The sequence below is a fragment of the Primulina tabacum genome, chromosome 16 (assembly GCF_025594145.1).
Source record: "Primulina tabacum isolate GXHZ01 chromosome 16, ASM2559414v2, whole genome shotgun sequence".
NCBI lineage: Eukaryota > Viridiplantae > Streptophyta > Magnoliopsida > Lamiales > Gesneriaceae > Primulina > Primulina tabacum.
This window is the reverse complement of record NC_134565.1, coordinates 32,163,039-32,177,178: the sequence shown is the minus strand read 5'-3', so window position 1 is coordinate 32,177,178 and position 14,140 is coordinate 32,163,039. Positions and strand designations below refer to the sequence as shown.

Here is a 14,140-nt window from a genome sequence, read left to right as displayed (position 1 = left end):
GGGGAGTTCGTGAAAAAAGACTTTGGATTACATTTTTACATATAGGTTTCACGCATCTTTTTTCGTGAATTTAACTTAAAAATTTTAAAGTTAAACATGTTTGAATTGAAACAATTATAGAGTGGTGACACCCCTGAGAATTTTATCAAAGAGTATATGAGTGGACACATAAACATGCTGGAAGACCCGTGTTGATACAATGAGATGTTACATAATGGTATCAGAGACGACATCTCTTAGTAAGGTGTGGTTCGGGGACGAACCAAGCATATGTTGGTGGACATGTGATGTCCGGGACTGAAAAGAGGATGCGAAGTGATAATCGGTGCCAAGAGGTTACACATACAATGAGCGACTCCTGATAGTCTTTTAGGCGAAATGAAACATGAATGAACTGATCCCACACTGGAGTGAGAATGAGATTGTGGAAGTTCACGATGCGTTTTGAAGAACGAGTGATTGTGATACCTCGTACCAGAATGAATGCTTAAAATGATTTGATAACTATTATTTATATCATCAATGTGCATTTTTTTCGAGAGCTCATCTCTTAAAATTTCAAAAATTAAGTGTGATTGACTTGAGGTAACTTTGGAATGAGTGACCCCTGAGAAACTTTTGTCAGAGAGCGTATGAGTGAGGATATAAACAAGTTGGAAAGACATGTGTTGATACACTGAAGATAATCGTCGAATTTGAGGTGTAACATAATGATATCAAAGACGACGTCTCTTAGTATGGTGCGGTTCGAGGACGAACCAAGCGGAAGTCGTTGGACATGTGAGGCTCTGGCCTGAGAAGTGATCGCTGGTGTCAAGATATTACACGGACAATGAGCGACTCCTAGTTAGCTTATATGCGAAGAAAAACATGAATGAACTAATCTCACATGAAAATGAGAATGAGATTGTGGTCGCAAGGACGTCGCGTTCTGAATGAGAATGAATTATGATACCTCGTACCATAATGAAGGGTTTAAAAAGATGTCAATGAAAGGTATCATTTTTCGGGATCTTATCACATAAATCTAAAGTTACGTTTTTTGGGTGTTCATAATAAAAAAAACTTCAAAATTAAGCATTTTTTACTTTGAAAAATTATGAGATAAGTGACTTTTGAGAAGTTTGTCATAAACATTTTGCAAAGACCCTTATCAATACAATGAAATTAATCGTAAAATCAGGTACATTACATTAATATTGTGTCGTGTAAATCAATTTTTTCAAATATTCTATCGAACTCAATTCATCCAACTTAAATATAGCTTTAAAAACGGAAAAAAATGAACAAGACCAAGAAAGTGATGGACTGATGGACAGCATACGTGTGCATGCAATACGACAAAACGAACGTAACTACCGACTACGGTCTGTTTAATTGAGAAAAAGTGAAATACTTAATATATTTAATTTCTTCACAAAATGAAGAAAGGAAAATGCGAGCAGAAAGACAGTTCAAAGAAAGGGAAAGCCTCGGGAGAAGAGAGAGGGAGAGAGGGAGTAAAAAAGTGGTGAAGAAGGGTGCTTTCTGCAAAAGGTTCTTCAAAACACAGATACCCTTCTATATATTAATAAAGGCACTGTGTGTGGCGTTGTTGCAGCATTTGGTCTCTGCTACACACAACATCCTTGCGTTTGCCAAAGCTGCTTTTGTCTCCCCTGAGTAAAGAAGATCACGCCCACGCCCTTCCTGACTTGCCGGAATATACTCTCTCCGGCGACTAAAATCCGTTTTTGGACATAGACGAATTTTAGTTTCTTTTTTCTATGCTGGAAAGATGAATCACTTTTCCACTGTAATATTCTCAAGGTTAAAGGTGCGAACTTTTTGGATGAAGTTCTGAAATTTAAAAAGGGTTGATTCCATTTAGTTTTTTTGACTTGTGTTTTGAGGGCACTGCCGTTATTTGCCTGGTTATTTCAGGCGAGATGAAACTCCGGTGAGGTTGTTGACTCCGGCCAGTAACAAGATTTCCCGGAAGTAGGCAGAATTAAACAAGATAGATGAAGTCGTCGTCTTCCACCGGCGGTGTACCTCAGCCGGCGAACGCCAGTCCATCCGCCGCCGAAGGTTACTCTTTCTTCCCTCCATTTCTCTCTCCACACACACAAAATTGTAGTTCGCTATCGTTAACTTTTTTCTTTTTGGTCCTTATAATCGCGTGAGATTTCTTAGTCTTGCCGGAAAGATTGGATCTTTATTTTGTTGAAAAAGAATCGTGAATAAATAAATACTTGGGGATTGTGGCAGGTGAGAAGAAGAGCATAAATGGAGAGCTATGGCAAGCGTGCGCTGGTCCTCTGGTAAATCTGCCGGCCGCTGGGACCCACGTCGTCTACTTCCCTCAAGGCCACAGTGAACATGTTTGCTTTCGTACTTTTCTTTATCTGTTTGTTTACTATTACTACTATTATCTGTCTCGTGAAAACCCATTCCTGCACCAGTTGCTAAGGTGCGCCGTTACGGTGTCATCGTCTTGCCACTGACATTTATACCCCCGCCCTTGTGTCAGCGTCTGACTTGATAACATAACTCACTCACATGCAAGGATTCCATGCTTGTCGAGAAACAATATTTTTTCCTATTGAATAATTGGATTTGTGTCCATGGATTTGGTGATTCAATCCTTGCTATCGTGAGCTGGTTTTTAGAATAATAAATTGGAGTATGATAGATGATGGAATCTGAGTGGGGTGGGGTAGGTTAGCAAAACTGGGTTGCGGCCCAAAAATATTGAAAAGGGGAGGGACCTTGAAGAAACGAGTAAAATGCACGGGCCTTGGTGGACCATGCTACTAGTAAGGTGGGGTTGGTGGGTCGGGATTCTCCCCTTTTCAATTTCCACTAACATAACAGCAATAGTAACTCCAAAACAAAAAGATTTATTTCACAATATTTGTAAAAGTGAAATCTTTGTGTCCCCTCCACAACGTTTTAAACTAATTTATGTGACGTGAAGTTTTATAATATGATTGAATTTTGATGGATTCGATCCAACCCTGAAAATGAAATGCTAAATTTATATTTTGGTTTTGTAATCTTAATCATGTGCTTATTACATAAGGGGTTATATATATATTGAGAAATCAAACAGCTACGCTGCGACATTGGTTGAACACAGGCCGTTGCTATGTGGGATGTGTTTTATTGAAGAATTGATCATTTATCAAATCAGGATATTGCTTCTTAAGCTAATGGTTGATGAATTTTATCGGAAATAATGTACATAGTGTTGAAATTTTGCACCCAACGAATACCATTATCGGACGAGATGGAAATTTAATATTTCTATTTTATTGCTCATGAAATGAATATTTCAGTGGTTTTAGTTCTATTAATGCATGCATGTGTGGAGGAAGACTGTATAATGTCATTGTGAGTTGGCACAGCCTCGAGTTTTTCTTTTTCTGTAGGCCATTTTCTTATGCAAATACCTGTAAATCACTTTCTTCAGGTTTCTGCATCTATGAGAAAGGATGTCGATTCGCAAGTCCCGAACTACCCGAATCTTCCTTCAAAATTACTATGCCTCCTTCATAACGTCAATTTGCATGTACGTTAATAAATGGTATCCATTTCTTCTTTAGAAGACAATTTTTCTGCTTATTTTTCCATGTCTAAACAGCGCATGATTATGTTTGGCATCTGTTAGGCTGATCCTGAAACAGATGAAGTTTATGTCCAAATGACGCTCCAACCAGTGCCTTCGGTTTGTCTTTCAATTAATTGAATGAATAATGCTTATTGCTTACAGAACCATCTTTTCCTTTTTTTAGATGCTAATCTGCAAACTAATAGACACTTCTGCATAATTTAATCATTTGCAGTTTGACAAGGATTCTTTGTTGAGATCAGATCTGTCGACGAGAGCAAATAAACCCCAAACAGAGTTTTTCTGTAAAACGTTGACCGCAAGTGATACTAGCACTCATGGGGGGTTTTCTGTACCCCGTCGTGCTGCAGAAAAGATTTTTCCACTCCTGGTTAGTGAGATTGTTTGATTTACTTTTCCATAAAGTCAGAGCTTAAGGAAAGTGAGTGTAAGTTGGAGATTGGCAATAATTTTTGGGAATCTATATTCAAGATATACACGTCAAGTTACTTGACAGAAGACAATAAAGGAATAGGAATAAATAAGCAGTCAAGACCAACTAATTAAGTTTTGTGGTTTTGTCTCACACTCCAACCTGAGACACTACATTGGCAACATGATCAAAAGTCGTGATTAAATTTCCAAAAAATGTTGAAGCCTCAAAGGAATAAAAATTATCAAAAACCGGTCTATTTTATTACAAAATCCAAATAAGGTATTATGATAGCAGTGGAACATAAAACTACGGTATATAAATAAGCTAAATAAATAGTAACAAAATTCCTCAAGTAGCCATAACATGCTATCGAGTCATGTTGGTAGAATTCCACTTTGTTTGTTGTTTTCCTCAACTTCATTCTTGCTCTTTATTGGAAGGGGGTGAGTGACATTGGGACCACTCCGCAAGTGGTTGAATAACAAAATATTTTATTTATGAACAATAATCTAAATAATAAACAGTAATTTATATCAAACATCAAGTGCACTGAACTATATTATCTTATTTGTGACTGAACTGATATTAGTATCCTATATGTTATTTTTGTAAGGGATGAGGCCAGAGATCAGGAACCGGAACTAGTTAGAATATGTATTTGTATCATTTAGTTCATAATTTTGTTTAGTGCCAAAATCATGAATCAAAGATTCACAAGACTTTCAGAAATTTCAAGACTTAAAATAATACGAAAATTTCAAATTTTTTTATATAGTAAAATTTCAGAATTTTCAGAAACTAAAATAAAAAATACTTTCAAAAGCAAGATGTATAATATATATAAAATAACACTAAAGCACGCTAACAACAATTGTGAATAAATCTTTTGTGAGGCTTCCACCGGTGCCATGAGATTGCACGGACAATGAACGGCTCCTGACAGGTTTTTAGGTGAATGAACCGATCTCACATCGAAAGGAAAGGGATTCCAAAACTGTTGAGGTATGGGATTGTGCAGTTGATGAGTGCTTAAAAAGATTTGATATGTACTATTCATATCAAGAATGTGCATCTTCTTTTCGGGAACTCATCACATAAGAACTTCAAACTTAGAGGCGTGCTTGACTTGGGATAATTTTGGGATGAGTAACTCCTTGGGAAGTTTCCTAGGGTGCATGCGAGTGAGGACGTAAGCACGCTGTAAAGATTTATCTTGATACAGTAAGGACAGTCGTCGAATCCGAGGCGTTACATCCTTTGTGTGTGTTGATGAACCTGCCTACAAGAGTACCCTCAGACACTGATATTTTGACCGAAATTCATGCAGAAATTTTTTAGGCAATCCCATGCTATTTCTACTCTCAAGAATGCACTCGAGAAGGCAGAATTAATTTATGCAATTATCTATTTGGTTTTTAACCTCTAACCTTCTTTGATATATTTATATTACACTTCTCAAAAGCTTGATCTCAAAGGATGAACCCAATAGTTTTATATGTTTAACATAGGATAATTTCCCATCTTCCATTTCTTAATTCTCGATTTTATAACATGATGAAAAATGCTCTTTTCCTTGTAGGATTTCACAATGCAACCACCGGTTCAAGAGCTTGTTGCCCGAGATTTACATGAAATTGTCTGGACATTTCGCCATATATTTCGAGGTAAAATTCTGCGTCTTAGGTGTCCATTTTTTGGTGTGTAGTCTCTACAAAATGAGTTCAATAAATTTATTTCAAACCTTCAAAAAAATATGTGGGATGGGGTATTAGTAGAGTTAACATGGTTTTATGATTACAATTAGGAAAACCAAAACGCCACTTGCTTACGAGTGGATGGAGCCTTTTTGTCAGTGGAAAGCGGTTGTCAGCAGGAGACTCGGTCCTGTTCATTAGGTAACACTGCCAATTTCTTAAATAGTAACGACTCTTTTGCTCAAAACTTTCAAGTGTCGGCATGAAATAAAAACATATTAGTTACTACTATATATACCAAATTGAGCATGAGATAAAACATATTAGTTACTATGAAACTAGGTGGTGGTTTGGCTTGGACTCTCAATTCAAATTAATTTTAGTCACTTTTAGATACGAACCAAACCAAAAAAAATTTTGGGAAAAATTCATGCTACCAGAACCTAAAATTGTCCACATAGAAATGTGGTATTATACTTTCGGGTTGGGTGCATCTGATTTTTTGAAAAATGTTAAATTTAGTATACGCATATAATTGCTGACACTTGAACGTTTTGAGCAAAAACAAAAAAAATGTTCTCGCAAATTTCTTATGCTTTACTTCAAAGAAAACTGCTGTTGTAACAATCATGATTAGAGTTATGGGTAATTTTCCAAAGGGATGAAAAGCAACAGCTTCTCCTGGGCATAAGACGGGCTAATCGACAACCAACCAACTTATCATCATCCGTTTTGTCGAGTGATAGCATGCATATCGGGATTCTAGCTGCAGCAGCCCATGCTGCTGCAAACAATAGCCCTTTCACCGTGTTTTACAATCCTAGGTCAATGACTAATCTTTACATATTTCTGTAAATCTTTTTTTTTGATGGAGTGCTTTGAGTTGTTTACTTGATATATCACATTTTCACTTTCGAGCAGGGCTAGTCCATCAGAATTCGTTATCCCTTTAGCCAAGTACTACAGATCACTTTGCAGTAATCAAATATCTCTTGGTATGCGCTTCCGCATGATGTTTGAAACTGGAGAATCGGGGACAAGAAGGTGGTGGCTAATGTCTTTTATGTAAAACTTATTCTGTTTGTCCTGAAATTTATATAATTTTTTTTAACAGCAATCATATCTGTCTGCAGATATATGGGTACTATAACTGGAATCGCTGACCTGGATCCTGTCAGATGGAAAAACTCCCAATGGCGCAACTTACAGGTGAAATTCCGAAATAATCAAACATCACTAGAAGCAAAAAACGACTCGTGTTTTGCAAGATGGGTTCAAAACTACTTCGTGTATATGGACATATCTTCGCTGTTATCTCACATTTTTTCTTTCTCTGACTCTCATACCCGATTTTAAAACGATAGAGATAATTGATACCTCTTTGTATATCTCATGAGTAGGTAGGTTGGGATGAGTCCACTGTCGGGGAACGGCGAAATCGTGTCTCCATTTGGGAGATTGAACCAGTAACTGCTCCATTTTTCATCTGTCCTAGGCCACCGCTCATTCATTCCAAGCGCCCAAGGCAACCAGGAGTGGCAGGTAGAAAACTTCTTTGTTCCTACTCTTTAAGCATGTGTGGTTGAACTGCTACTGGCCTGCTCAATCGAGCTTAAAGATTTTTGAGTTTGAGCTTTTTGACAAGCTTGAGGTCTAGCTCAATTTTAAATGTTCATGAGCTCGCAAGTTGACTCATTACTATATTATATTTTGATAACAATCATTAAAAATTAATATTTTTGACATACTATATATTATACAAGAATATAATAATTGATTTTAATTATTACGGTGTTAATGAGTTCAAGCTAGCGACCCGAACTTGTAATTTGAGCTGGTTAGTGTACATGTTCATTAAAATATTTATGAGCCACAACTTCACTACCGATTACCACCAACATATGTCGGTTTAGATGGTGTTGCCTCATGATGTTAAATCGTTGTTGTGGAGCTCTTTTCACTGACTTTGAAACAGTCGTCCTGACAAAAGTGCAAAAAAATGTAATTAGAAAAAAGTATAGTAAGTGACACGGGACAGGCTTTACCTGCTTGATGTTCCTTTCTTTATTCTCTTTTCTCGGTCAACATTTGACCTGCAAAGGTATCATTCTTCTGGTCCTTCATTGGTGCATCTATCTAATGATTTTGAGTGAATGCCTTGCAGATGATGACATTTCTGATCTAGACAGCATATTCCGGAGGGCCACGCCCTGGCTCAGCGATGATGTTGGCCTTAATAAAGATCATCTTCAAGGGCTCCCTGGCTTTAGCTTAGTTCAGTGGATGAACGTGCAGCAAAATTCATCTCTTCCTAACTCAATGCAACCAAATTATGGCAGCCCTTTATCCAGTTCTGTTCATCCAAATTTCAATGGCAGTGATATTTCACATCGAATATTGGGGTCTCAACTTTCCAACAACATACAGTTTAATGCTGCTCAGAGGCTGACTCCACCAGAACAACTAGATCAGCTCCAGATGCTGCCACTATTGCCACAACAGCAGTTTACCGAAGTTACTCAATTACCGAGGCAAAATTTACTTGGTCAAGCTATACCCATAAACCAAGTCCAGTCTCAGAATGTTCTGCATCAGCAACATTCTCTTCCTAACCATTATTTTCAAAGAAATCTTCCTCAAAATCTAGCTCAGCGTCAGGTTACGAGTAACACTCTGCAGCAGAATCTAATGCCATCCCAGCAACCTGATCATATGTCAGATAACCAAATTCAGCTTCAGCTCTTACAGAAGCTCCTCCGTCAGCAACAGCAGTCACTTTTAGCCCAGCAATCGGTTGTGCAACAGCCTCCCCAACCAACGCAACTCCAAGATCAGCAGAAGCATCTTTTAGACCTTCCTCCAAACTTCTCGAGGCCCATGCCAGCGACCCAAATTCTTGATTCATCTAAATCACATGTTATTGCACAGCAGCAGACAACGAGAAGTAACAGTCAGACGAATCTTAAGTTCGCCCTCGCCCAATCGTCCCAGCAAACAAAAATTGAGCAGTCTCAAGTTGTTCAAGAGTTACCTGGACAGATGGGGAATGCCTTGAATGTAATGAACAACCAGATTTTGGCAGGCGGTAGTGGCTGTATGATGCCTGGAGCTACTGGTGGTGGAAGACATTCTGTAGTTACAGATGATGTCCCATCCTGTTCAACCTCACCATCAATGAACAACTGTCCAAATACGGTTCAGTATGCAATCAATTCAAGTGGTCTTGAGACGATGCCTTCTAATGGAAACTTGATAAAAGATTTACAGCAAAAACCTGATGTTAAGGCCTCTTTGAACGTACCCAAAAGCCCTGAACTTGGATTTTTCACATCACAATCCTACCTTAATGGGACCCAGTTAGATTATTTGGATAGTTTATCTTCAGCAACATCGGTTATTTCTCAGAATGATGCACAGGTGCTACAGAACAACCCGGTTTCTTTCAATCCTCAATCAATATTGTTAAGAAATGCAAGCCAGGATGTGGAAGTTCATGGTGACACGAGGAACAACGTTGTTTCTTTTGGTGGTAGTATTGAGAATCAGTTTGGTATGCCCATGATGCAAGAATCATTTATCACAAAAGACATGGAGGGATCCAGTAAAGATTTCACGAGTAATCTCTCATCGGAAGGTGGCATACTTTCCAGCTACGAGAACCCCAAAGTAGCACAACCTGAACTCTCTTCGTCGATAGTTTCACAGTCGTTTGGAATTCCAGATATGACATTTAATTCCATCGATTCCACAATGAATGATGGTAACTTCGTGAATAGAGGTGCCTGGGCTCAACCTCAAATGCCTAGGATGCGCACTTTTACAAAGGTTGGTTGTTTGTGATCAATGTTGTCAGGAATCTTGGGGATGTGGCTGATTCAATGGAAATGGGGGTGGAATTTGAATATTTTGAAAATTAAATAAAAGTTTTAATTGTTTCGCTTGATTACTCTATTAGATCTGCATTGGAATAGTGCCGAGGAATTATTGTAGTCATGTCTTGTTTATGTTCTTGCAGTCTATTACGATAACTTGGTGAGTTTTTTCTTGAAGGTTTATAAGCGTGGTGCTGTTGGAAGATCGATAGATATTGCACGATACTCGGGCTATGATGAACTTAAACAAGATTTGGCTCGTAGATTTGGTATAGAAGGACAACTAGAGGACCGCCAGAGAATAGGTTGGAAACTTGTTTATGTGGATCACGAAAATGATGTCTTGCTTGTTGGCGATGATCCTTGGGAGTAAGTTTCTCAGACACCCTTCATGTCATTGTCTGTCAAAAATTATTCTTACAATTTCAAAATTTGCTGTTTTCCGCATGCAGGGAATTCGTGAACTGTGTCCATTGCATCAAGATTCTGTCTCCTCAAGAAGTCCAACAAATGAGCTTGGATGGGGATTTTGACAACCGCGTGCTTCCGAATCAAGCTTGTAGCACCTCTGATAATGGCATAAATTAACCAAATAAAGGCCGGTTATTAAATTCCTTTCGAATTCGGATCCCCATACCTCCACAGTGAGAAAATTTAGCCATTAACTATGTTTTGTTTTCTTAAATGCACATACTAGTGAAGTGAAAATACCACATTTTTGTTTCTGTATCGCCATGTCCGTGCATCATAGGTTATTACACAAGTATCGAAAATCAGGGCATTGCGGAAAGTAGTGAAATCTTGTCTCAGGATCTGCAATAAAATTGCAGGCAAGGAAACAAGTCCAGAACGGATTCAAGATTTGAGGAGTGCTTTTCATTAGCGGATACTTCCATTTTTCTGTGACCATATATTTCACTTGTAAAAATTTTTCTTGATGTAATATAGAAAATGACACTAAAAAGGTATATCCATGTATGTATAGGTTTTTGGGACGAGAATTGGAAGTCATTTTTCACTGAAAAAGGTCACATTATGTTGAAATCAGCTCATCCTTCATTGCCGAAAAAGTCCAAAACAACCTAAGCGTCAATGTCACTTTTGAGGTTCTAGGCATTTAAAATCAGTTACACAACCTTGCATTAACCTGAGGCAATCTATTACTTATAAAACTAATCGTACAAATTTTGACGAGAGAACGAGGAGATCTTCATCCACCGTCAAAGGCCAGAAGTAAGTAACTAGTAACCACCGAGGTGGCAGCCGTCGAATACTTTAAAATGAGTTGATTTGATATATGTAAAATAAAATTTAAAAATTTATAGAATCAAAATTGGCAAAGAAAGGAACTTCGTTACAAGCTGTAAGAAAAGTGACATCTCCTATAAGCTAATCAATTAATTCAACTCCAACTGGCTATATATTAAAATGTGGCATGAATGATATCATCGGACAACCCTCTTGAGGATTTCGTGTCAGCTTCACTTGTGTACGAGGAATATAAATCATCGTCACCTTCCTTCTCCTTGATTTCGTCGATCTTCAGCTCTACTTCTTTAATGTCAGGTCTCTTCTCAACTTCTGCATCACAGCAGTTCAATCCAATTTTCAACAGCTTCATCATCTCTCCTTCACATTGTTTGTTCGTCCCCATTCCTTATCAAACACGTTCACACTGCTGCTGCTCGTCTCGTAAAACGGATTCCACCCACGTAGCCAAGTCCGTGTCGCTCCCTTTGCCTTGCTGCAAGAAATTGGATGGGAATCTTCCGGTCAAGATTTCCAGGATTAGGATTCCGAGACTCCATATGTCAGTTTTCTTCGTGACACGGCCACTGCGCTTGTACTCGGGTGACTTGTAGGAGATCATGTGTTCTTGCGCGTGTTCTTGAGTGATCAATGGGACGAGCCCATAGTCGTTGAGGATCGGATTGAAAGACTTGTCGAGGACTACGTTCGAGGATTTTAAGTGACCATGTGGTGCTGTTAAACTCGGGAGCTGGTCGTAGAGGTATGACAGACCTCTGACTATTCCTTTAACGATATTCAATCGGGTTGGCCAGTCGGGAGATGGATGGCCACGAGATCGGTTGCCTGAAACAAAGTAGTATGTCAATCGTCAAATTGAACGGATTAAAAATAGCAGGGGAGAAATGAATTTCAGCTGTAATATTTTCTACAAGTAATACTAATGAGAAAATTGCAAAAATCATCATGGGATTTACACTGTTTTGGTTTAAACATGTTTTTGGTCCTGTTTGTAGTCAAATTTTGGTGTCCAACAAGTTGTTTCTCTCTTTTTCTACTTTTAGGAAGAGTGGGGGGTTTCGTGAAATACCGTGAAGATGAACAGAAAGGCTGACATTGTCCATGAACTCGGATACCAAGAGCTTCTCCTCTTTCCTGTAATAGAATGCGACGATCGGAAGTAAGTTCGGATGATTCAATCGACCCAATCTTCTCATGTGCTCATTGAACTCCTCTCTGTTCAAATTATTCATATGCCTGAATCTTTTGACAACCACAACTTTCCCATCATTCAGAGCGGCTTTGTAAGTCGACCCAAAGATCCCACTGCCTAGGATCTCGGCCGAGGCCTTGAGTAAATCTGTCATGTCAAATCTGTCATTGGATTCTTTCAAGAAGGTTAGCCTTACACTCTGATCAGATTTCTTGGATTGATCAGGCGGTGATGATCCTACAACAGCAACAGTAGATTGACCTTCTTCCATTCTGTTTAAACTGGTGATAGATGGTGTCTGATCGGATTCTTGTGGCGTTCTGTTGTGACGCAGAATAATGACCACTGCTACAAGTGCTGCTAATGCTGCAGCCACAAGTATGGAGAGGATGATTATTGTGCCGACGGACAAATTACCTTTTGCACGGCAGGGTTTCAGTGGCTGCCCACATAGATTTTCATTACCTGCGTTTCGTGAGAGATAAGATGTGAAAAGGCAATGCAATTCATGGTGGGATAACTCCTTTTGTATCTACTAAGAGAAATGTGTTAGCTTTGTAAAATTATACATCACATTTTTTATATTTTGGATTAATCCTTTTCTTGAGGCAAAAAAATTTTTTGGTTGCAGCCTTGCCGGCCCGAAACTCGGACAGAATCTAAATAGTATCAGAACGAAGTCACCAAGTGAAACATTGGAATCTGATTGCCATGTAGCACGAAGTGCTGGAAAAAAAAACTGACCAGAAAATGCAGAAGGGTTCATGTGACTGAGGTTACGAGGAATCTCCCCAACCAATTGATTGTTTGATACATCAAACACTTTCAACCTGTCAATTTGCGGAAAATGAGGTATTGGTCCCTCAAATTCATTGTTTTCGAGCATCAACTCCATCAACCTCGGCAATGTAGTCAATGATTCAGGAATTGAACCAGAAAACTTATTGTTAGCCAAATGTATTTTCTTCAATGACAGCATCCCATTAAAAGTATTTGATGGAATCTCCCCGTAGAACTTGTTATTGGACAAGAAAATGCTTTTAAGGGAACCAAGTTTAGTAAAATTTGGTAAATTTCCATTAAAGTTATTGTTCATTAGGCTCAAAGTCCTCAAATTTCTCAACTCTACGAGGACATCCACATCAATGACACCGCCTAATCCCATATTCTCAAGCTGAAGCCCCCAAACAAATCCATTCTCACACAACACTCCCTGCCATTCTTCATGGTCTCCGTTGCAGGGCGATTTGGAACCGTCCCAGTTGGCCAACGCATCAGCATTCTCGAGGGATTCCTTGAACTTGCGCAAGATTTCTACATCTGACTCACACGAAGATGAGACAAATTGCAACAAGATGGCTAGAAAAAGCGCCATGCCACCCGAGGGAAAGCATCCTTTTCGAGCCATTGTATCGTCGTGGAACGATGACAAGAAGCGGTGGTGCGCGCACTTGTGTGCGCGCGCCCGAGGGAGGGATGGAATCCTACAAATGAGAGAATGGCTTGTTTGAGGGCAGAGAATAGAGGAGGATGAAATGTGGGTGTGAAAGGAGAGAGAAGAGTGGGTGTTGGCTATGGATGAATCCAAGGACAAGTGGTGAAAATTTTAAGGTAAATTGACTGACAGTGTCCGCTATTTCATTGCATGGGATGTGGAAAGTTTTTTGCATGAGAAGTATGCGCTAGGCCTTCGTTATTTTGGCTGAAAACACATGGCGATTTGGACCTTCAAAGTATGGAATTTATTCGACTTAGAGAGGTATATATGTGGGGTGGGAACCACGTCTGATTTTACGGAAATTCTTCGAAAAATGGGATTTATATTAATTTCGAAAATATTTTAAAATCTTGTTTTACTTTGTATTAAATAGTTTTCGGAGTAAGTCTCTTCTGAGACGGTCTCACGAATCTTTATCTGTGAAACGTGAACTCTACCGATATTCACAATAAAAAGTAATAATCTTAACATAAAAAATAATACTTTTTCATATATGACCCAAATAAGATATTTGTCTCACAAAATACGACCCGTGAGACCGTCTCACACGAGTTTTTGTCTAGTTTTCGAATTTAAATTTTGATTAG

The 14,140-nt window shown here is 38.7% G+C and overlaps 2 protein-coding genes across 3 annotated transcripts; one reads left to right on the top strand and one right to left on the bottom strand.

Annotated features, from left to right (window-relative positions):
- The first annotated feature begins 1,477 nt into the window (after positions 1-1,477).
- LOC142528252 (auxin response factor 19-like) lies at positions 1,478-10,562 on the top strand. 2 transcript variants are annotated; one of them, XM_075633290.1, is made up of 15 exons: positions 1,478-1,816; positions 1,924-2,070; positions 2,251-2,363; positions 3,455-3,553; positions 3,653-3,709; positions 3,828-3,983; positions 5,608-5,692; positions 5,833-5,923; positions 6,382-6,546; positions 6,644-6,766; positions 6,856-6,931; positions 7,123-7,264; positions 7,887-9,547; positions 9,773-9,963; positions 10,047-10,562. In XM_075633290.1, the coding sequence occupies exons 2-15, from the start codon at positions 2,004-2,006 to the stop codon at positions 10,180-10,182; spliced, it is 3,162 nt and encodes a 1,053-aa protein (XP_075489405.1). In that variant the 5' UTR covers positions 1,478-1,816; positions 1,924-2,003; the 3' UTR covers positions 10,183-10,562. The 2 variants fall into 2 exon arrangements, with proteins under 2 accessions (XP_075489405.1, XP_075489407.1); XM_075633292.1 differs by lacking the exons at positions 1,478-1,816; positions 1,924-2,070; positions 2,251-2,363 and adding an exon at positions 2,395-3,375.
- A 338-nt stretch (positions 10,563-10,900) lies between these two features.
- On the bottom strand, positions 10,901-13,713 carry LOC142530091 (pollen receptor-like kinase 4). The gene is made up of 3 exons (XM_075635864.1): positions 12,800-13,713; positions 11,933-12,520; positions 10,901-11,688 (listed from the first exon to the last, which is right to left on the bottom strand). Exons 1-3 carry the CDS (start codon positions 13,461-13,463, stop codon positions 11,255-11,257), a joined length of 1,686 nt encoding a protein of 561 aa, XP_075491979.1. The 5' UTR covers positions 13,464-13,713; the 3' UTR covers positions 10,901-11,254.
- Positions 13,714-14,140: the final 427 nt, after the last annotated feature.

Excerpts from the sequence above, each read along its gene's own strand:
- LOC142528252 (XM_075633290.1), top strand. The coding sequence starts at position 2,004 with ATGAAGTCGTCGTCTTCCACCGGCGGTGTACCTCAGCCGGCGAACGCC. Across the intron at positions 3,984-5,607 it reads AAAAGATTTTTCCACTCCTG|GATTTCACAATGCAACCACC; the intron begins GTTAGTGAGATT and ends TTTTCCTTGTAG. Across the intron at positions 5,924-6,381 it reads GACTCGGTCCTGTTCATTAG|GGATGAAAAGCAACAGCTTC; the intron begins GTAACACTGCCA and ends AATTTTCCAAAG.
- LOC142530091 (XM_075635864.1), bottom strand. The coding sequence starts at position 13,463 with ATGGCTCGAAAAGGATGCTTTCCCTCGGGTGGCATGGCGCTTTTTCTA. Across the intron at positions 12,521-12,799 it reads GAACCCTTCTGCATTTTCTG|GTAATGAAAATCTATGTGGG; the intron begins GTCAGTTTTTTT and ends CACGAAACGCAG. Across the intron at positions 11,689-11,932 it reads CCTTTCTGTTCATCTTCACG|GCAACCGATCTCGTGGCCAT; the intron begins GTATTTCACGAA and ends ACTTTGTTTCAG.